We start from the raw sequence: 22,727 nt of genomic DNA, 5'->3' as shown, positions 1-22,727 counted from the left end.
CGAGAAAGTTGTTTAAAAACTGCACAGAAGGAAGACTTTATTCACACCATGGATGTTCTAACATAGATTAGCACCTTGCACTTTGCTTGAGTGAGTCACATGCGCAGCTTCTGAGAAAATAGTGATTTTGAGATTACAAGCGATGAACTCACAGTCAGCTAACAGCTGCCCATCAACTTCTAACCAGTGTTATCTCGCCACCAATGATTGGTTAATTAGGAAAGAGAGGTGAGAAAAGAAACAGCAGCGACCCAATGAATAAAGACTCATTAAGCATTTCCCTGACAAGTTCTTGTCCAGAACTACATCAAACAGATCAAACATCAGCTACTTTTGGTTTCCTTAAAGACCTATTACTGTGTAGTAAACGGTCATTAGTTAAATATCTGTTTTGAGTAGTTTCAGTTAAAGGTACAATATGTGTCAGTCTGGATGGTTGCTGAGCACAGAATCAGCTTTTAATGTGTTAAATGACCACTCCATGACCGAGCCCCTCTAAAGCAAGTGAAAAGTTTACTCCTCATGGTAAAAGGTGTCCTATGTTATGACTGTTATGAAAATAATATGATAAATATTGCTATTTATCAGTAAAAAATTATTTTGTGAGGTATAATAGGTAATGTTCTCCAGTAAGACATTTTCTGAATAAAACACACAAAAGAATGTTTATTTGGAAATGTTTTCAAGAGGTACATCCGCTTTAGCCATTAGCAAAGAAACACATATCTGTTAGAAATCAAAGGATAACTTCAGCAAAATGTGCAGGAAACAGACACGCTGATAAAAAAGTGATCCCAAAACAGACCCCTGACGGATTTCACATCTTATCACAGCACAATCAGATTGTTTTCAATTGAGGCAGTTAAAAAGCCATTTGTAATCTTTAAGTGTCGTTGTTATTTCATTAATCATTTTGGGCAATTATACTTTTACCAACCAGCTGTTGCGCAACATCTTCTTTTTTTTTTCAAGAGCTTTATGTGAACGTTCACAAAACATATTTCTTTCTTAAGAAAGAGTTCAGTTTTTAAGCAAAAATGTATATCCTTTTCCCCTTTGTTTTTGAGATTGAATTTTTTTTTCTTAATGGCTCGTTTTCTTAACATTTTGAGTAGCTCATTGGACAGACATTGATCTCTATACACATCTTCCGTGATTCCCCGCTAATATTGCCACAGAAGTGCGGATTTGGAGCGACATATTACAACACAACATAGGCCTTCACGCGTTAAAATACAGCAGCTGAAAAGCTTAAAGATAAAAAAAAATGTATCTAACTCTTGCACACACCCTGTGACCTGGCTGTGAAGCAGCAACGCCAAAAACGTAAACACAAGCTGAACGTGAAAGTGAAAACAAAATAATTCACAGGGTGTGACCAGATTGGGATTCAGCCCCCCACAGTTTCACTCATAACATTACAAAAAGGCACTGAAAAGACAAAACACACTATTAGACAATAATTATCCCAGTCCAAGCCCCCAAAAGATATTTCTCAGGCTGCATGGGTACTAAGTGGGCTCGGCATGACATTAGGCTCCTCGTAAGGAGGCCCACAAATAACCGTTAGTGAGCCTATTCTCTACCGTGATGGCTAAGAATGTAAATGTTGGCGATGGGAAAATATTTGACAAACATTAAATACGGTCTTTGTTCATGTATTTGATCTGTTTGCTTTTTTTTTTTTTTCAGTCATTGTAAATCTTCCTTTCAGTGGCGTAAAGGCAGAGCCATGTGAGGTTAAAAACTGACTGACGGAGAGAAAAGATGGAGATGAAAAGCTTTTGTTGTATACTGACCTCTTCTGCTTTCACGCTGCACTGCAGGGGCAGCGTTCTGCCAGATATGAAAAAAAAAAAAAATCATCAAAATGTAATTTGATGGTAAAAGTTTTAAAAATGCCTCAGGCTTGTTTTCGTTACATATCCTTAAGTGTTGTTTGTTTTATGACGAATATGGACTATATCATGTGATTGGTTAAAATAGATTAACCGATCACATGATTATGGGATCTGGATTCCAACCCTGACTGGTGCTTGATTGACATGGGGCCTGGTGTCATGTTTGGCATCAGTTTGTACATAACATCTATGCAGCAATAACATATTTTAAAGGGTTGGGCATCAAAGGAGGCTTTACAGCTGAAAAGCCGATTTGTTTGGCATAACTACAGCAGCCAGAGTTCCACTCTTTTTGCTATGGAACTGGATGTGACGAGAGAAAAAATAAATAAATACAACATTATCAAACAGAACAGATGAACTCTCAAAAAGTTGTGTTATTCTGTACAGGAGATCGACGTCCGGGGTTCTTACCCTGCATCCATGCAATAATGAGCACATTATGATCCAAACTGGTCGGGAGTGAGAAAGGCTACTTTGTGAGTAACTCCATTGAGTGGGAGGGTCACGCAGGCCAGTCTTGTATATATGGCAGCACTGTTTCCTTCATCCGAGCCACCAGCATGGATATTTGTGTTGTTTTTGTCGCACCATTGATGGCTCCTCGTCGGACCGGAGATAAAGGTAAAGAGCTCGAGCGTCTACAATGGGGAAGGCAGAGTTAAAACCTTTGCATCAACATGAAACGGTGCGTTTGGTTCATTACGATAAGAGTTCGGTGTAACTTATCTTCGATGCACACGAAAGAGCCATAAACTTTGCATTAGAGAATATTAGTTGAGGTTCAGCGGGACCAAGAGTAACCCTGTGCTCATAAAACTGCGAATCACGTGCGTAGACGCTGTTATTTAGTTAAGCATTACCCCCGTCTCTCGGGAAATGGTATCTCAGCTGGAGAGATCCGGCCCTGAGCGCAGATTCGGTCACAGGTACTTTGACCATCCGTGCCGGCTGCCTTCCTGCTCGCCTCCTTTCTGCCTGTTGAAGTGGATGCCAGGAAGGATCAGGTGAGCTGAAATCCCATGATGGGAGACGAGAAGGTAAATGCTACCTCTCAGAGAGCAGCTCTGCAGCCCGCCGAATACATGAGCAATGAAAGCTGCTTTGTCCTCCACTGACCCCCCCCTCCACCCTCCAAAATAAGCTCTCAGGGGCTGAAAGCCTGGCATGCTCCCTTTCTTTAGGTTAGAGATGGATCCTGAGAGGCAAGAAGCAAACAGGACGCTCAGAAGATACAATGTAAGGTTTCCAGATCTAATCAAGGAAGGTGAACGCTGGGAATGTGCTGATCCTTCACACGTCTCTTGTTCTTTTCCAGGGTGACAAACCTCCCACAAAAAATGTGGACCTTGAAGTGTTGAGCTATCCGGAAGGCATTATCATGAGAGGTTTATCAACGCCGCACATCTTAACAACAGTACAGCTCTAATTATCCAGCAGGAAACAGGGAAAGAATTCACTCTTTTTTTTTTTCGCAGATAAACCGTCGCTCCTCACTCAATTGAGCGAATCTGATCTAATTAAAATTATCTATGTTTAATTCTGCATAATGAAGTACAAACAGGGTGTTTTACGACTAAATACCGTCTGATCTAACATATCAGTAACATTTCTGCTGAGGTTTTCTACACAGTAACGCTCAGACAGACATTTCTAAGTGTTTCTTTACCCCAACACAAACAGAAATCGAATAAAAAAGCGTGTGTTAGACCTTCTTTTTTTTTTTTTTACTCTGTTTGCATTTGATTGCTTGTTTTCCCCTCATTTGTTTTCAGGAGTGATTGATCAGGACCTGAAACAGTGACCTATCTCTCAAGCGATATCTGCAGGAGTGGAGAGAGCCAACTTTGCAAGACGGACGTATTTTTTTTTAAAGCCACTGAAAGAAGTAATAGGGCATATAACCAATGACTGATTAAAGGGTAATCAGGGAATGGGCGTTGTTTTCTGTCCTGTGGACAGGGACGCAAACTCCAGGCATCAGCACAATCATATCTTGGGGGAGATAAAGGAGGTCACATATAAAAGAAATATCTAGTTTTAAGGGAATGACGGATCCTGTCGTATCCTCTGAGCACACCTGTGAGGCAGAAACCTACGAAGACGTGAGTGTACTATTCTCTATCTCTTGTTCTCTGAAGCTTGTCATATGTTCTGTAAAAGGCTTTATCTATGGGTGTTCTCAGAAAATGGGATTTGTACTTTTTTTTTTTTTTACCTTGCCGTCCCACATTTTTCCAATAAGAAAACGAGACCTTGCACATACATCAGTGATCTTGATTGAAGGAACTGACCTGACAATCATTTACTGACATATCCTCTGATCTGCCCCTTCCTATCCCGCTCCTCTCCCCCTCGATTCTTTCTCAAATGTGCTCTGCCTGTCACAAACATCGTCAACCCGCTCACCCGCCTGTGGCTTCTCGTATCGTCTCCACTCCATCCTGATCCCGAAACCCCCCGGGGCAGAAGCATGCCGTGCGGTGTGGTCAAGTCCTTTCTGGTGAGCCTTTCTCGCAGGAAGCCCATCGAGCCCGACGGGGAAGAGTCCACCTTTAACCGATGCCTGACCACGCTGGACCTGATCGCTCTGGGCGTGGGGAGCACCCTGGGGGCCGGGGTCTACGTGCTCTCCGGAGAGGTGGCCAGAGACACGGCCGGACCCAGCATCATCATTTCTTTCTTCATCGCAGCCTTGGCGTCTATATTCGCCGGACTGTGCTACGCGGAGTTTGGATCCAGGGTTCCCAAAACGGGCTCGGCTTACCTCTACAGCTACGTGACGGTCGGAGAGCTGCTGGCTTTCATCACCGGCTGGAATCTGCTGCTCTCCTATGTCATAGGCAAGTCTTCTTCTCTTCCCTCACATTATCGTTATTAGAAGACTCATTTAGAAGATCATCGAGATTTTTTTGTCGAAACTGTAACTTTTTAACTCAAAGGAGATGATCGTTATTTCATGCAGCCTCTAAGAAAAGCGTGAACCCCATAAATGATCAACAAGGAGGCTCGGTGATGTTGCTCTTTGACCCTGCACTGCCTCAGAAGCAAATTCTCTAAAGCTCAAAAATAGCCCCACTTGATTAACCAGCCGTGCTTTAATGGCACAATTGGACGGAAACGTTCCAATCCAAATTTTCCATTTTATGACAGCACTAAAACGGTGACTCAGGATTATTATTTTACGGCCCTGTTTCTGCTCAGGAACATCCAGCGTTGCTCTGGCGTGGAGTGGGACGTTCGATGACCTGATCGGGGGTGTCATATCCAAGTACTTTGAGGAAAATGCAGCCATGGGACTTCCTGGCTTGGCGGTTTATCCAGATGTCTTCGCAGCCGGTCTCATCTTGCTGCTTTCAGGTACGAAATGATAACGCTCAAATAATGCAAGAGAGTGTCGTCGTAATTCAACGATATTAAAAAAAAAAACGTATCTGCTTTGCGTGAAGGCGTGCTGGCATTTGGCGTGAAAGAGTCAACGACCATCAACAAGATCTTCACGGCGATCAACATCTTGGTGCTGCTGTTTGTGATCATCTCTGGATTTATCAAAGGGGACATCTCCAACTGGGAGATCAGCGAAGAGGCTCTGATAAACGCCACAGCGCAATTCAAGTAAGAGCAGAGGGCCTCATATTCCCTTTAATCGAAGCTTTTTTTTTTCTTACACTATAAAAACTGCTGGCTTGAGAACGACCCAGTTGTAGTTGTTTTCCTAACTCAGACCTGGATCACTTAGCGCCAGTCATCATTTAGTTTTACTCTACAAAGAGGTGTTGGGTTAGAGTTTCACATCAATTAATGAGCTACAAACAAGGTAGCCAGAGAATGACCCGTAAACGTGATTACTAAACAAGCAGTGTTTTGAACTAAATGAATAGTATTCTTATTGACTTGCACTCTTCATTACACATGATTTCAGTAAAAACAACCTTACCATGTTGTCCTTGTCTATTCATAGCCATGTACCTTAATAAGGTTGTAGTGATTTATTTTGCTTTGTGGTAAAAGTATTTACATGAACTATTAAAATAGATGGTTAAAATTCTCAAATATCAAGGGTAATTTAATTAAGTTTTATATCATTTTCTAAAAGCGTGCTCTCTATTCCTACTGATTGTGGTTGTGAGCTAATAGACCAGTTGTCCTATCAACCTAGGTCTAGGTCACCAGTAGAACATAGAAAATTAATTTAAAGCATCAATTGCCAAAGCGGATGTCAAACATCCCATTTGGCGGGAAAAATTTTATGAAGCTTCCCATCGCAGGCACCATTGTTTCATACCTGAAAAGGTTTGGAACAAATCAAAAGAAATAATGAAAGGCTAAATAAATAGCAGCCAATGATGTATAATAATAAGTCTAAATTGACTTTTTGACCAATTCTTTCATCAAAGTATGAATGATAAATATAGCTTAGACTAGAGCTAACTTCTTAGTATGCTAAAAGGCTAATTCCCTCTATCACGAACAAACATTAACTCTAATGTTAACTAATCATCAACACGATTCACTAACATTAACATCACCATAAATTGTAATTTGCCATCTTACCGTTCTGTGGAATCTGATCAGGTCACTACTTTAATACTATAGTTTAAAATGGTTGTGTAGGACTGTGTAAAAGCTTTTAAACACCAACATTTTCCTCAAACTTTATATTTTCATAGGTTCTCGATCAATGCTTCTTTAGACCTTCTTGGAGTGTTTCCCAGCCTATCTGGGGGATTTTGGCCTCGTTTCCATTCATTTTTCATCCAATCCTTTTACCTGACCATGACAATATAGGGGTTGTGCCTAGAAAAAACTGGAAAGTGGGCACATGGAGGACAAAAATGGTAGTGTCTGACCTAAAAACATGTTTTATAGCAGATGAAAAGTAAAATCCAATCAGGTCTTTAAAACATTTCCAAATAGGTCTAGCAATGACCTGACCCTGGACCTGCATCGACATTCAGCTAATCTACCCAGTTTGGTGCCAGTAACCCTTTGTCAGGGCAAACATACAGTTTTAGAGGCTAAATTGAAGAAACGTGAACACATTTTGTCTTTATTCCTGGATGCTAGTGTTAAAATACCTGGAGATTACCTGTAGACCTGCCTCTTTGCTAAATTGCAATGCCCTTTAGAAATAGGATTTGGTGCATTTTCATTCTTAAATCATTTAAAAATCTGACTTAATACCCTTAATAAATTTCAAAAATAACAATTCTCTCCAAATTGTCAATTACTGGAGTGAAAACCAACTAAAGCCCAAAGGAATACAAAGAATGAAGAAACACTGATCGAGAAAGTTATCAGCGATTCCAAGTCAGCCCGGCTTCTTGGAAGCAGACTGTACAGAAATAATTGACGTGTTAAGAATAATACCCAGAACTGTAAATACAGCAGTATTTCCTCCCTGGTTATCTGAGTGCAAGTAAACATACTAATGCGTTCTCTTCATGCAGGAACCTGAGCGACACCACCAATGTGACGAGCATTTACGGCGTGGGGGGATTTTTTCCTTATGGCTTCAGCGGCACCTTGGCAGGAGCTGCAACGTGTTTCTATGCTTTTGTTGGGTTTGACTGCATCGCTACAACAGGTAAAAGGAGGACATCGTCTCTTATCACCACATCATCCAAACATTTGATGATAAGAATACAAATAAAATTTTGAAAAATGATTATCTTTTAAACACAATAAAACAAAGTATATCAACTAACATTAGCATTGCTGGTACCTTTTGAGTAACGTTGTAAAGTTAAACAAACAAGGCAATAAAGTATATCAGCAAAACTTTCTGATGAAACTGCGATAAGGTGCATTTAAGGATGCAACAGTAGAGCTACGTGATTTTACGATGGATTTACAACATGTTAAAACTATCCCGCTCATTAAAGTGCACTGTCGAGCTAGCTGTTCGGTTTACTGAAAAGATCTCCCAATAAGGAAGGCCGAGGCGGTCGTGAGGGCCTCAGTTTTTATTACAGATAATTAAAAAAGATTCTGCATCACAGAGCACCTCTCTTAACTCTTTTTCTAGGCGAGGAGGTGAAGAACCCTCAGAAATCAGTCCCTGTGGGCATTGTGGCGTCGCTCCTGATTTGCTTCCTGGCCTACTTTGCGGTGTCTGCTGCCCTCACCCTGATGATGCCCTACTACCTGCTCAACGAGAAGAGCCCCCTGCCCGTGGCCTTTGAATACGTCGGCTGGGGACCCGCCAAATACGCCGTGGCCGTGGGATCGCTGTGTGCTCTGTCTACCAGGTCTGAAAGCTCTCTGAGAAATACAGCCGCAGTCACGCTCTCAGCACTCAAGCTGGACAGCTACGGCGTCCATGCAAGTCACAGCACAAAAAGCACTGGTCTGCCAAGGTGTGGTGGGAATTTATAAAATAAGATGTGGTCCCTGAATCTTTTTGCACGGCTAAAGTTCAATTCGATGTGGTCAGTGGCGTCCAAGAATACCTTATTGTTTTAGAGTTAGTGGTTACATGCGTCCCCAGTTTATGCTGCATATGGATGTGACTTTGCCCTAAGAATGAATTCCCTGCTGGAAAAACCAGCAGATCCTTCTAGATTTTGTGATCAGTGACCAAGCTGAATGCCTAAGTAAGACCTTTTATGCAGTCAAGCACTTAAGGACAAATAGAGATGGTTAAGTTATACATGTCTACCCCTGATTTAATGTGACAAAAAAAGAAAACAGCAGTGCAAATTAAAGGTGGGTATATCTGCCAGTTTCATGATGTTTGTTATGCAAAGGCGCCATACAGTACAGGAATGCTGGGTCCATATATTACAAGCCCAAAAATTAACGACACAATGTAAGCGACTGTCCACTGTCGCGACATGCTCATCCGGGATGAGTCATTTCTGCAAGTCGCTGACTCGATTCAAACTGCTGGGTGTCCTTAGACGGGAAACTTGTTCTGTCTGGATGGTTAAATTACCTCTGTAAGGTGCCTTGAGATGACATATGTTGTAAATTGGCAATATTTAAACAAACGGATTTGATTCGACTTGAAATTTCAACATTGATTGGACATTCCCAGACGATGAATTCTGATTTCCAAACACTAATGGGACGCAGTGTTTAGTTTTGGTGGGTCAGCCATTACTAATGTGCATCTGTGAGGCTAAGAAAAATAAAGATACCAAAGAAATGAAAGAAACATAACGAGTGCTTCAACAACTTGTTGCCTTGGATCCGAGGCAAAACGGCCACCGCTCATATCAGTCTGCTCAGGGGTCAAAATGAAGAATGCTGACTGAGCGACTTTTGTTCAAATCAAGCAAAATCAATGGGAACAATCAGTCTTTCTCTTAGTCTGTTTGTGAGGCCCGATCAGCCGTAATGGTGTTGTTGTTTGACCTGGAGTGCACTTTCCTCCGCAGCCTGCTGGGCTCCATGTTCCCAATGCCCCGGGTCCTCTTCGCCATGGCAAGAGACGGGCTGCTTTTCCAGCCTTTGACCAAAGTCACCGCCAAGGGCAGTCCTGCTGTAGCGACCATATCATCTGGAGTCGTGGCAGGTACAAAGACAAATGTATCTGTTCTGAAAAAGTTTCTGTTTACGACTTGAACTCAAAGAGGACATTGTGTTTCTCTTTACTTCTTTATCTCCAGCCATCATGGCGCTCCTGTTCGACCTGGAAGCCCTGGTGGAAATGATGTCCATTGGAACTCTGTTTGCGTACACGCTAGTAGCAATATGCATCCTGATACTGAGGTACATTCATCTGTTCTGACCAGAGAAGCACCAATCAGATTTTTTTTTCTGGGCAGTTTCCAATGACTTTTGTGAATGTTTAACCATGCAGATAGCAAATTTAGCTGATTCTGATTTCTCTTTCAGAGCGATAATAGAAGGCTAAACATTAGAAGAGCGCTGACAAAAATTGCCCTCTTGCAGCAATTGGTCATTAATTCTTTATATATGAAAAAACGGTGATTTCACAACATTTGGGCAAATTCATTTAAGCATCCCATGTTGGTGATTAGCAAAATATTACTAAAAGAACAGTTTTTTTCTTTTTTCTAATGTTATAGACCCTTACCCTAACTCTAAATTTCCAGCATTTCCATATTCAGCATGGCACATGACAGAAATAGGTTAAAGGGTCAGATGGATAAAAAAGAGCTACATTCAGCCTCTTGCTGAACAGGACTTTCACTGATTTACTTTTTGAACACCTTGTTGTTACTGAAGATAGCAAACTGTGAGTTGCCCTCGCCAATTGTAAAAGGTTTTTTTTTTTTTGCGTTTTTTCAGCCTGCCTGTTGTTGTTTAAAAGGGTTTAAGCCAGAGGCCTGCAACCTTTACAGTCGAAAGAGCCATTTTGCCTTCAGTCCACTTGAATTAAACTCGTTCAGAGCCCCAAATGTTGCCTGGCCTTTTGAAAAAGGACAGGTTATAATTTTTGATAAAAATCCGCTGTAGGAAATATGTTGTCATTGTTAAAGAAACGTCCTTTTATGTCTGTTTTGAGGTTTAAAAAAAGAGGATGGATGGGATGTTGACATTTGTGGATAATTATGTAAAATAAATCATAGTTTCCAACAGAATGAAAAGATATTGATTTAAAATAAAATATTACTGGCAATTTCACCATCATTTTGTTATGAAAATTAAAAGCAATTATTCCAAGAAAAAAACTGCTAAAGCCTGTATTTATTATCATTATTACATTTAATTACCACAATAAAAATACTCACAACATATGCCTCCTTGATATAAGGTACCAGGCGGGTCCATCTGAAGACACGGACCTACAGATCAAAGAATCAAGCACCAAGTTTGGATTCCTGAAGGCTCCCTCCTCTCCCAACTCTGTCACAGCGAAAAGAGTCACAATCCTGACTATAAGTTCTGGTAAGAGACGCCACGAGCTTGTTGTTTTCGAGCATGTTTCTTCAGGAGTATCCTTCCCTTTTCTGGTTCAGGGTTTGATCCTTTGTTTTTGTTTGTCTCTGTGCAGTCGTCTGCGTGGTGGCACTGTGCATCACCCTGACTCAAGGCATAGACGCTCTGGCTAATGCAGAGGCATGGAGCTTGGTGCTCGTCTGCATCTTTTCCTTCATCCTGCTCCTCCTTCTAGCCTTCATCTGGATTCACCCACAGAATCCCACAAGGGCAACATTTATGGTAAGATTAACTTAATTCAAGTTGGCATAGATGGACTGGTTAAAGAATTCATCATAGTGGGTCAATGTTGACGGTTCAGACTCCCAGGGGGGCGTGTCTGTATTTTGCATATTTTGATGTATCAAAATCAAAACCACAGGGAATAATTACTTTGTGTACACAGCGGCAAAATTTTTTATTATTAAAGACTCTTTAATACCAGACAATTATAAGCCTGAGTACAAATAAAGTGGAAGTTTTTAAATAAGTGGGAAACGTTACCCAAAATAAGCTTGCCCTATGGGAAAATGTAATCGCCCCAACAGGTAAATTATTAATTAATAGTAAATAACCCCAATTTTTTTGGGGGATTTCACCAACCACACCTACTTACTGTCAAACCTGCAGAATGATAGAGAAACACTCATCTGGAACCTGTATGCAGCAGACTATAAGATCTGTACAGGCAGCCCATCATTCCCCAGCCGAAGCGTCACCTGCCTAAATCTATAAGAGTGGAAACAGTTTTGATGCCATGTCTAAGGCATCAGTAAAATCATCAGCTGAAAAAAAATATACACGTTTTTAATTTACTTGCGTTACCTTTGTTTGACGGTAACATTTGTTTCATGATGTGGAAAAAAAAAAAAGAAGTAAAAACAGAAGAAATCCGCTGGAGTAAAATACTATTTCACATTAAAATAAATCTAACTTTAATAATCAACATGGTATGTCGTTTTATGAGTATGGAGTATGTATCTTTCATTTTCAGTCTTAAATAGAAGAAATTAGACCATGCCATCCAATAGAGAAGTACAGTACATGCTGTAGTACGGTGAGACTGCGGTATCTTTTCTGAAACTTATGACACCATGAGAAATGCAAGCGAATGTCTAAATTAAAACACACTTTGTAAAAAGCCTAATTCAAAACATCTTGTAACTCACTCTTTCTTATTTTCATCTTAGGTGCCTTTTCTCCCTGCTCTACCTTTACTAAGCACGCTCATCAATGCCTACTTGATGGTGCAGCTAGGTTCGGCCACGTGGCTGAGATACGCCATCTGGATGCTAGTTGGTGAGATATTTTGTTTCTGCCTTTATTCATTCAAAAACTTTATCATCCCTGCTGCTGATCTCTTACAGTCCTCCCCCTCTCTCTGCAGGCTTAGTTATCTATTTTGGCTACGGAGTCCGTAACAGCATTCAGGGCAAGCGGCTCAGGGCCCACCAGACCAACATCGAGACGGTCAGCGGCAAAACGGACATGGAAATAATTAAAGAGGAGAGGTTGTGAGCGCCAGAGGGAGTGACGAGAGATACACTGAGATGTTACACAGCGCAGCCGCTTTTAAATGTGTACTTCCTGTTCCTCACGCGTCAAACGCCATTTACTTGGGTTTGGTTTAAAGGCCGAACGTGCCAGCGAACAGGTTTACAGAACGAGAAATACCCAAAGAGGGAAACGAGTTGTTTCTGCGCTGCAACTTTATTACAGTTAAATGTTGGTACTACTGTGTAACGCACCACTGCACACTCAGCATGTTTAGAATCAGAGACGTACACTGGACTTCCTCAAAGGCCTTGGAGTTAAACTCAAATATTATTATTATTTCTTTTTTTTTTTTTTTGATACCTTTATTTCGAACATGCAGGAGAAAGTATATACGAATAAAACTAAAAAAGAAAAAAAAACAATAAAACAATGTTTAAAAACATTCGGAAAAAAACAACAAACATGGTACCCTTCTTTCCTGAGTTAATATACCTCTATTTCATTTAAAATAAATTGAATTATTTAACATGTTTGTGCTTTTATGGTGCCTCCCGCAAAATTGTTCTGAAATGAAAAAGAAAAACCCTGACAACAATAAATGTAATAGAATAGTAAACAACAGAAATTGATCAATATTCTGTGGATATTTGACATTTTGATACGCTGAAAATAATGAATAACGGGTTTACCCTTTTAATAATAATTGTAAAACGTGTTTTGTAATTGTAATGATGTTTATAAGTGACATGCTTTCGTTTCATTCGGGGTTTCTTTTTTGTTTCGCTTTGTTAACTTATAGTATTTGGCAGAAGCAGATGTACTATTTACAACATGACATTTTGTGCAGCATCCTATTTGTTTGGTCCTTCTTTTGGTATTATGTTTAAACATAAAAATGCCGTTGCCTTTACGTGTAAATATGGACATTTTACATGTTTGCTATAATTCTGTAAGTGTACTCTTCCTAATTTAAAAAGGAAAAAAAAAAATCAAAGTCTTATTTGTAATCTGGAGTTACTTTTGTCGCAGGTTGACTGAAGGTAAAATGAATAAACAAGTGAATAAATATTGCTCCAGTCTTTTTTTTCCATAAATGCACAGTTCAGAGAGACTAAATGGACCTTTCAGGACATCGTATCTTTTTCACCTTCAAGATTAGTTACCCTCAAGGAAAAACATAAATTAGTCACACGGCCCACAGCATGTTTCAAATTTGTTGCAATTTCTTGCTTCCAGAGAGTTTTATAACCAACAAAGTGTACGAAACACTCTTAATGAAAGGTGCAATTATGAACTGGTTTTATGTTGTGTTTTATCCCTCTTTATAAGGGTGGGGAACATTATTGTTATATATACAGTATTTTTTATATATACCGCTTCATAAACATCATGCTGTAACCAGTTCCTTACTTGGGAAGATTAATGCCTGATTAACCCATCCATGTATGAATAAACACTCAACAGATAATGTACAAGAAATGGGTGATGCCAAAATTTCATTTTACCAATAATTTGATGTTACTCTGCACTTTTTGTTTTTCTGATGTATTGGAGGTACACAGAGAGTTGAAGAAAACAAAATGGGACCACAAGACCATGGATAGGTTATTCCTAAAATTATATGATAGCACTGTATGAAAACTTGTTACTCAGTGTGCACCAAACATATTCTTAACTAGTATATTTCTGGCAGGAGAGAAAGAAAAGCTGCCCCATCTATAAGACCGTGGAGCTAAATTATAGACCTATGATTGTTTCCGTAGTTTTGTTCAAAATCACTCGATAACCATTTGAAGAACTATTGTTTGCTCGGTGACCCTCGATATGGCCCAATAAATGAGTCAAGATATTTACGTGTGATGGAAGCTGTGGAAAATCTAGCTGTAGTTGTTGTTAAGAAAGAGGTTATTGGTCATTTGCAACTTGTTTAAAAATGCATGTAATTGGTAGTTTAAGGTGTTTCAAACCACTGACTCATAAACAGTTTCAGGGGATAAAACAAAAACCAGCGAAAAAAGAAACTTGTGGGGTTCCACAAGGTTAATACTGGGAAGAAGTTGATGCTTAAATGATGTTCAAACAAAGATGGATAAAACTTACAATGTTTACAGATGACTTAAGTACGTTTTTTTAAGGGTAGAGTTGCTAAAAATCATGGTAAAAATGATTTAATATCAATACGTCTTCACGGATCAGGCTAAATTTATGCCGTTTGGCTGTAATAGGGACCTTTTGAAGTATCACAGAATGATGTTGAATTTAAAATAGTTTTTTTTTTTTAAACCAAACGTATGTGTGAGAACATTAAACCAGATATAGGGTAATATTTATAATAGATAAATTAATAAATATAATAAATGGATCCAAGAAGTCTTCAAGTAATCTGTGCATTGAATAATTAATTAATGTAAAGTCTGTTGGTGAAGATATGTCTTGTGGGTGAAACTTTGTTTGTTTGTTCCTTTTTTCGTCTGGCAGCATCTCTGTTAGACCTATAAATTGGTGCTTTAGCTTTTGCCTATTCCTTATTTAGTAGCTTTGTTGTTTGTGAAGCGACCGTCTATTACACTTTGTCAGCTGAAATTAAACAGGCTACCATGTGTGAAAATGTGCCGCGTGAAGCGTGGCGCTGCGGACACAAGAACCCCATCAGACTTTTTCAAGTTTCAAGACCAGTTGGATTAACGCTTTAATTATAGCAATCAAAAATAATGAATTATATGTTCAAAACACAATAAAAAAAAACATTACTTCCATGTTAGAGGGATCTAATGATTTATTTAAAAAACTAACTGAAGTTAAGTACCAATGTTTTTAGCCGTGTACCCACAGTCACTCCTCTGGGCAGCGTTTGTGCTGCCATTGCACTCTTCCAGCCCAGCAGCTAGACAAACAGTCTCTGGGCCCTTATTGGTCCAGGGAATCCTGAGGAATTTGTGGTACTAATGCTCCGCTCTCAGTCCAAGGAATTTGAATGGTTTTGCTCCCCTCCTCTCTTGTCTTCTACCCTATTCCTGTGGTGCAGAGGTTTCTACATGCTGACCTGAATTCACGCACCACTTTGCTCATCAACAACTCAATCATGCCTTTGCCGAAGCCATCTGAGTCGAAGTGGAGGCTGTTGCTGAGCCTTCTCCTTGTTTGCGCTGCAATCCTTGAGTTGGGTAAGCGGGCTTCTGTAAACATGCGTTTTTCTGGAAACGCCAAGAATGCAACATTTCTGCTGGCTCGCTTTAAAAGCTTGCCATGGTTTAATTTTAAACAATGCATTCATGACATCCAGAACACAGGTTGGATCTGTGTTCATTTCGTCTGTGCCCCGTGTTTTTCACTGTTAAAAAAGATGCCAAACAAGAGAGAACGACTCCTGGAAGGACGTCCGCGCCAAAGGAACCCAAACATGGCAGAGCAGCAGCTAAAAGGCACAGAGCTGAGACGCTTAAACCAAAGATCAAGCCTACAGCTGCAGCTCAGACCAAGACATTGCTCACACAGGTAGGAAACAATAACTTACTGATCGCAGTGTACAGATTTCTTATGCTGTTAAACTTCTCCTTTTTTAAAACAAAAAAATCCCTACTATGTATTCACTGCATTAAGGTTCTTGGCAGAGGTGTGTTTAAGAAGGTGGGAGAGACCTTAAGTGTGCAGGCAGGAGACACGCTGAGCCTGAGGTGCAGGGGCAAACCTGTGGAGTGGAGCGTCCCCCCTTACGTGGAGGAGGATGAAGGAAGGCTTATGTAAGAAACCTCTTCATTAGCGCTATGCATGATCATGACGGTGCAATTGGAGACGTGCTTTCGGTTCATTCCTAACGTCTCTGTTTTCAATCGGCAGGATCGTCCAGCAGGAGCGATTCGGCCTCCTGACCTTAGTCAACACAACTGTGGCAGACACAGGGGAGTACAGCTGCTATCCAATGTACTGTGAAGACAGAGACTGCAGGAGGGAGTACAGCAAAGCGATCAGCGTCTTCATCTTCTTTCCAGGTACGGCGGAAATGGATTTTCACTGAGATTAAGAAGCTGCCCTGTTAAATATGTCTAAAGATCCTGGAAATAAATCCGTCTTTGATTGCCGTGCCATGATCCGTGCAAGAAAATGTGTTTGAAAGACTCAAACTTCAATTTGAGAACTTTTACGACGTTTAACCTTTCATTTGAGAATATTTATTCAGCAGAAAGAAATAACAACCCCTTAAATCACAAGTCCAACACTTACTGACACCCCTGATAATTGTTACATACATGCAAGTGAAGTAGTTCTTCACTTTTGCGAATGGATCTTGAACTTCGAATCATTAACCCATTAAGTGTTTGTCTCCCTGGATTGTGAATATGGTGTGAAACAAAGGCCCATTCCCCTCAGCCACTCTTCGAAACAGGAAAGAGAACATGCCATTCAACAACAGTAAGTGTATGCAGATCTTCATAGGTTGAGGAAATGCTGCAAAGAAAGTGCTACGTGCCTGAAACTGCCAAAACGCAGCAGTCAGAGAGACGATTTTTTATAAATGACTACTTGAATTGTGACAGCTAAGTAAAGCAATCTCCCAAATTCACTGTTACATAACTCCAGCAAAGGATGGCATCCTGAGGATACCAAGTCTCCATAGCAGCCATCAGATGCTTTCTACGTCCCAAATGGTTGTCTGGGAGAGATGCCAGGAAGAGGGCATCTTCTGTCCTACAGTCACAGGCGTAAACCTGTGGAGGATGGTGAACTTCACTGGGACTTTAACTAAAACAATGTGCTTTGGGTAGACAAGAGTAGGATTTAGCTTTTGGCCACATTCAAGGAGGACAATGGAAAGAAAGTACCTCAGGATGACTGCTAACTATTGAGTATGGTGGAGGATGTGTGATGCTTGGGGCCTGTTTTTCTTCTAAGGTTTTAGGGAATCTTGTTAAAATGTGTGGAAACAGAAACCTTTTTAAATACCAGGACATGAAAAAAAATCGGTGGCTCTCTTCCAGAAAGGTGAAAATAGTTCATCATAATGTTTTTCAGCAGGATAATGATTAACGTACTCGGACCATCTCCGTCCCTGGACCTAAATGTTATGGAAAACAAGTGAGGTGAGCAGAGGAGCAGAGAGTATAAGAGAGGACTCGCTATAAGTTGCAGGCTACGTCAATGTTCTCCAATTAAAGGTTGTTTTCTTAACCCTGCAGTGTTTTGCGCTACTGCAGTGAAAGAGCATCAAACGTCAGAGGTGCTAATAAGGGTGGAGGGTCACTGTGTTGATGGATTTTTTTCAAGTGTGTTCAATTCATCTTATCATCAACCTCTCACATCTTTTAATGCCCAATCCAGACCCTCGGGAACTATTCGTTCCATCGTCGAGCCACTATGAAATCCTCCAGCTGAGAAGCAACTGGCCAGCGGTCCTCCCCTGCCAGGTGACGTCGCCGGAGGCAAAAGTTGCTCTGCACCGGGAGTTCCCGCCGGGGGAGGTGGAAGTGGACGGGACGGAGATCTCCTTCAACTACAGGAAGGGCTTCACCATCCATCGGCCGCAGCCTCGTCACGCCGGAGTGCTGCACTGCGTGGCTACTCTGGGAAACCTGATGCAGAGCTCCACCAAGTACATCCTCATCTACGTAAACTGTGAGCGCCGCTGATGACTTCATGTCAGCTTGTGTTTAAAAGGTGCAGGGATCTGCATCAGCTCTGACGTTTCACTTTGGATATTTAATCGCTGTACGACAATGGTCAGATACTCCAAAATGGTTCAACCGTAGCTCATTTTCCATCCATTCTTCAGCTTTAAACAAACCAAACTGGCACAGATGTCAGGGTTTCTAATCTTACACCTCTGTACTGACTTTTACCTCTTTTGGATCATATACAACAGCATGGACTGGTCAGAAATTATATTCAAAGTAAAACATTTAGTCTCACTGGGGGAAAAAAAAAAGGCTGGATTCTGATATGATGTTGATGTGAGAAAATTGTAATTTTTTCTGTCCCTACCATTAGATCCTATGGCTCCTCCAGCTCCAGTGATCCAGGCATCATCGAGCTCCGTGGCTGTAGGAGACAACCTGCATGTCACCTGCTCTGCAGTGGGAGAACGAGACGTTGTCGTAGAGTTCAGCTGGGAATATCCAGGACAGCAGGTCAGCAGATCGGCTGTAAATGCTTTACAATAACCACAAAAATGTTGCTGCTTTGTGATTAGGTCATATTATTTCTAGATTCTTGTGCAAATGAATCAGAACCATATTTCCCTCTGAATTGCTGCACGAGCTTAAAACGTTGCCTTTAAATTAGACACTATTTCACCTGTATTTTCGCGAGGTACCTTCATTTTAGCCTCAGAATATCATAATACCAGTGAAACAATGAAAGCGCAATCATGAATTTATATACTGGTTGCTGTAAAACAGGGGTAGATGTTCCCATTGAAAGTACTGTCTTCGTTGGTTAACTTTGGTTACCTCCGAAGAAAAGCAACCATTTGCACTTTACTCTAAAATTGAATCATAAAGAAGGAAATTAGTGACAAGAATATTACACTTGAAGAAAAAAATTTTAATCAGTAGCGCAGAAGAAGGTTTTCTAACATCAAAGGAGGTTCAGCAAATGCCAGGGCTATATTCTCTTGGGGTGTGCGCCGCAGGGTTATGTTGCCACCAGTGCAGAGCTTGCAGTTGTAGCAGATTGGTGTTAAGGCATCATGATGCACAATGAGAGCAAGACTGTGGGGCTTGCTCTCATGTCTTTGTGACAGGAAGTGCAGGAAAGAAGCAATATGTGTCAAAGAAACAGGTCAAGGGAAGACTGAAACAGAAGAATTGTTCAAGAGAAAATAATTTGTCCTGAGAATGTGCACTATCCATTATTACCCATGCAAGGGACCCTTACTATTGTGTCCAAGAACACCGTCATAAATATAAGGTCATAAAGAGCATGATTGAAATACCTTCCAAGGGCAACCTTTTTCAACAATTCAGGCAGTATTTTGGATTGATTTTTGTATTTTTCCTGCATGTCGGAGCACGAAGATGAGAACATTAAAATGTTGGAATAAGAGCGTCCAGAGTGAACAATACTGTCACTTATGACTGATCACAAAAATGTGATGTATTTCTTATGAAATCCTATAAAATCTTTATTCTTCACTACGTGATAAAATAAATTTAATTTGAGCTAAAAAAAAACTTTCATGGATCTGATCATCCTAACAACTCATCTCTTGGTGCATCTCATTTTAGCTACACCATAATTTGCCCTGTGGAGTACCTTTAACTCAGTTTGATGGCAAACCTGTTCATGGTTCCTGCTTAATGGCGTTTCTGTCCTGGTTACAGATCGGGAGGCCTCTGTACACAGAGGAGACCATGAGCCCAGTCAGCGGAGAAGCGTCTCGGCAGCACTTTCAGTCCGTTCTCCAGGTGGATGAGGTGAGGGACGTGGACCAGGGGACGTACACCTGCACTGCCCAGAACCTCCAGGGAGCCAAGTCGGTGTCCACCACCGTCAAAGTGGTCCCCAAAGCCAAAGCTAGGAAACTGCTAGTGTGACGCCCAGCAACCCGGCATCACTGAGGGGAAAGACACAGGAGGTGGATCAGAGCAGTCTTTTATAGGAAGAGGAGTAAACCCTTCAAAAACAGACCAATAAACAACCATGGTGTCCTTTTTTGGATGTGGGATGATGAAATCATTCTGCAACAAGGCAAGAGTATATCAACATGAATGTTAGTTGTTCAAGGGTGGATAATAAAGGTTTACCAAAAAGATCTGTGTCCATTTCTCTAATATGTATAAAATTTAGAACAGAAAAGTAAAAAAAAAAAAAATCAGCTGTTCTCGTGTCAAGATGGGTGATCATTTCTGAAACTTTTTGACACTGAAGTTGGTTGAGCTTGTATGAAACACTGAGAGGCTATTTCATACATCAACACGAATCCAGATCAACATTTTACTACCTATGTACACATTTAGGTTGATCTTGGAACATGTCTTATTTTAGATTATTACACAGAAAATGTTCAAATTAAACATTTATGTCCATAACTGAATGATTATTAAGGTTAATTAAAGTTTAACTTAAGCATTTAATCATAAAATCCAACAAACCTGAATTCATTTTTAGTCATTACAATGCAGCTTCAAAATATTTGCCTTTCCACTTATAAATACAGTTTTCGTTAGAAATGAATAGAGGTGACCCCATTTTTTTAACTGAAAGAGAGCCAAATTTATGCCGTAAAACCTTTTACTTGAATACGATCCCAAAAAGTAATTTTGAAGTTTACTTTTTTAGCAGTTCAAATTGTATTCTGGAAAATGAATGACTCACCCAATATCAATAAGGGATTTTTTTTTTTTTAAACTGCTAAGAATCGTCTTCTGGTTTTAGGGCCCAAACAGCAAAGACAAAAGACAAGTTGGCAAATACACTAGTTGTACAGATACAGCATATAGTTTCAAAAATTGTTCACAGAGATATAATTTATAAATGCCGTATTCGTTTCTGCTACTTGTTTCTGAGCCGGGAAAACATTTAATGCGCAGTGTAACTGGTTGAATCAGTGAATCGTGATTTCATTTTTACTCTTGGTCAAATGCATCAAGCACATGCAATTGTTATGTTTTATTTAATTTTTATTGCAAAGAAGCCATATTTATCTAACATATAACAATATAACAGTGGATTTCGTGTTAATTAAACAACTTATAAGTGAAAACCTTATCTGGGATGGTGAAAGATAGGCTCTTTCAGCGTCTAAAGACTCCTTGACTTGACGGTATTTCCCCTTTCTGCCTGAAAGCTTGCCCTGACCAACCGGTCCCCATCTTGAATGAGAACTTTAACAAATCTCTGGAGATGTGAGGGTCCCCCCAGCTTCAAAATGTGGCTATTTAATGTAATTGGTTGTTCATACCTGACTGTTCCGTTCCTGTGTGTCTCTTGTATTGGGGATTTGATCCTCCAGCTATGTCCCACTTTCTGCTTCTTTTGTCCTGTGTTCTCTAGGACCACCATAAATTCTATGTTTTCCTTTTCCTCTTCCCTTTTTTTATTTGTTTCACAAGCCACTGCAATCCTTTTATTTCTATTGTCCAAATGTTTATTTTCCTTCTCTTTATCAATGATAGGCCTTTGAATGGTGCCAACTGCTTAACTCTGCTATGACCACAATGTGCAATCTTCATGAAACATAACTTTATTTCACATAGATTGGGCTGGAGATCTGTGGCACATGCTATGTGCTAATGATAGCATATTTTGATTGTCAGGTCTAATAAACGGAGCGCGCCTCCAAACATATTCCGGGTGTCTCGTGGCTCTTCTGATCGTCACATACAACGCAGAAGTTTACCGGTCACACATAGTACTGCCTACAAAAAAACCTTTACAGAGACAGTTACTTCCCACAGACTGTTTCTACGATGAACACAATGAACACAATATATCCATCCATCCATCCATCCATTATCTAACACGTCTATCCCTTGTGGGGTTGCGAGGGGTGCTGGTGCCTATTTCCAGCTGTCTATGGGTGAGAGGCGGGATACAACCTGGACAGGTCACCAGTCTTTCGCAGGGCACACAGTTTATTTATGTGTGTAAATATATATATATATATATATATATATATATATATATATATATATATATATATATATATATATATATATATATATATATATATATATATATAAGGAAATAGAAATAAGTATAAAAGGAGTATAGCCATTGTTTATATGTAACAAAAAATAATATATATATATATATATATATATATATATATATATATATATATATATATATATATATATATATTCTTCCTTTCCTTTTCGTTACATATAAACAATGGCTATACTGCTTTTATTCTTATTTCTATTATATTTGCTCGCCGTGAATGTTTAAAACCGAAGTCAAATTCCTTGTTTGTGCAGACAATGTGTTGGCCCATAAAGCTGGCTCTGAGTCTAAAAACGTAGCCTTGCAGTAACTAACTCTGTGCACTATCTTTCCCGGTCGATAGATGTCGCTGTAGCTCCGCTTATTTCTGAGCGTGTCTGCGCAGTTAACGGGAGAAGGCAGACTTTCCCTTTCCCTCTCTCTCTCTCTCTCTCTCTCTCTCTCTCTCTCTCTCTCTCTGTTTTTTTTTTCTCGCTCTCCTCTTTTCAAACCTCCGGGAGGGAAAAGAAACAGTCCCAGCCTGCTACCCTTTCCTCTCGGCACACAGGCTGTGCTCGCAGTCCGCTGTTTGCTCCTGAAGTCCGGCGGAGGAGGGGAGGGAACTATCCTGCCGCGGCCCCCGCTTTGCTCTGAGTTTGTGTTCTGCAAGCAGTGAGCAGAGAAAACTGCAGCAGAGTGCCGGTGTTGATCAAGGAGATGTCCTGCACAGAGAGCATGGTGAGTTCTGCTGATCTCCCTCCACATGCAGCTCTGCAGCAGAGGGCCTGCTGCTGCTTGGTG

General features: G+C 40.4%; 3 protein-coding genes and 1 long non-coding RNA gene across 6 annotated transcripts in view; 3 read left to right on the top strand and 1 right to left on the bottom strand.

Annotated features, from left to right (window-relative positions):
- Positions 1-1,292: 1,292 nt before the first annotated feature.
- LOC118557300 lies at positions 1,293-3,077 on the bottom strand. The gene is made up of 3 exons (XR_004927783.1): positions 2,765-3,077; positions 2,316-2,542; positions 1,293-1,836 (listed from the first exon to the last, which is right to left on the bottom strand). It is a non-coding gene; the product is annotated as an uncharacterized LOC118557300 (long non-coding RNA).
- Positions 2,432-13,358, top strand: LOC105928784 (cationic amino acid transporter 2). 3 transcript variants are annotated; one of them, XM_021319375.2, is made up of 15 exons: positions 2,471-2,525; positions 3,086-3,140; positions 3,220-3,289; positions 3,677-4,006; positions 4,371-4,744; positions 5,106-5,261; positions 5,351-5,516; positions 7,352-7,488; positions 7,930-8,152; positions 9,284-9,420; positions 9,515-9,617; positions 10,627-10,760; positions 10,867-11,033; positions 11,981-12,089; positions 12,178-13,358. In XM_021319375.2, exons 5-15 carry the CDS (start codon positions 4,375-4,377, stop codon positions 12,306-12,308), a joined length of 1,833 nt encoding a protein of 610 aa, XP_021175050.2. In that variant the 5' UTR covers positions 2,471-2,525; positions 3,086-3,140; positions 3,220-3,289; positions 3,677-4,006; positions 4,371-4,374; the 3' UTR covers positions 12,309-13,358. The 3 variants fall into 3 exon arrangements, with proteins under 3 accessions (XP_021175083.2, XP_021175012.2, XP_021175050.2); XM_021319408.2 differs by lacking the exons at positions 3,086-3,140; positions 3,220-3,289 and having other exon boundaries at positions 2,432-2,525; positions 4,374-4,744; XM_021319337.2 differs by lacking the exons at positions 3,086-3,140; positions 3,220-3,289 and having other exon boundaries at positions 2,432-2,525.
- Positions 13,359-15,237: 1,879 nt separating this feature from the next.
- Positions 15,238-20,034, top strand: LOC105935845 (platelet-derived growth factor receptor-like protein). Its single transcript, XM_012876811.3, has 7 exons — positions 15,238-15,451; positions 15,631-15,782; positions 15,888-16,027; positions 16,125-16,276; positions 17,604-17,897; positions 18,270-18,409; positions 19,604-20,034. Exons 1-7 carry the CDS (start codon positions 15,262-15,264, stop codon positions 19,814-19,816), a joined length of 1,281 nt encoding a protein of 426 aa, XP_012732265.3. The 5' UTR covers positions 15,238-15,261; the 3' UTR covers positions 19,817-20,034.
- Positions 20,035-22,420: 2,386 nt separating this feature from the next.
- Positions 22,421-22,727, top strand: part of n4bp3 (NEDD4 binding protein 3) — a 36,641-nt gene continuing 36,334 nt past the window's right edge. The window contains exon 1 of the mRNA XM_012865846.3: positions 22,421-22,664. The gene's annotated coding sequence lies outside the window, so the exon portion shown is untranslated. The remainder of the gene's footprint in view (positions 22,665-22,727) is intronic.

The sequence above is a fragment of the Fundulus heteroclitus genome, chromosome 23 (genome assembly GCF_011125445.2).
Source record: "Fundulus heteroclitus isolate FHET01 chromosome 23, MU-UCD_Fhet_4.1, whole genome shotgun sequence".
Lineage (NCBI taxonomy): Eukaryota > Metazoa > Chordata > Actinopteri > Cyprinodontiformes > Fundulidae > Fundulus > Fundulus heteroclitus.
This window is presented reverse-complemented; position numbering and strand designations above follow the sequence as displayed.

Excerpts from the sequence above, each read along its gene's own strand:
- LOC105928784 (XM_021319408.2), top strand. The coding sequence starts at position 4,375 with ATGCCGTGCGGTGTGGTCAAGTCCTTTCTGGTGAGCCTTTCTCGCAGG. Across the intron at positions 8,153-9,283 it reads CTGTGTGCTCTGTCTACCAG|CCTGCTGGGCTCCATGTTCC; the intron begins GTCTGAAAGCTC and ends TTTCCTCCGCAG. Across the intron at positions 11,034-11,980 it reads CCACAAGGGCAACATTTATG|GTGCCTTTTCTCCCTGCTCT; the intron begins GTAAGATTAACT and ends TTTTCATCTTAG.
- LOC105935845 (XM_012876811.3), top strand. The coding sequence starts at position 15,262 with ATGGTTTTGCTCCCCTCCTCTCTTGTCTTCTACCCTATTCCTGTGGTG. Across the intron at positions 15,452-15,630 it reads CGCTGCAATCCTTGAGTTGG|ATGCCAAACAAGAGAGAACG; the intron begins GTAAGCGGGCTT and ends CTGTTAAAAAAG. Across the intron at positions 16,028-16,124 it reads GAGGATGAAGGAAGGCTTAT|GATCGTCCAGCAGGAGCGAT; the intron begins GTAAGAAACCTC and ends TTCAATCGGCAG.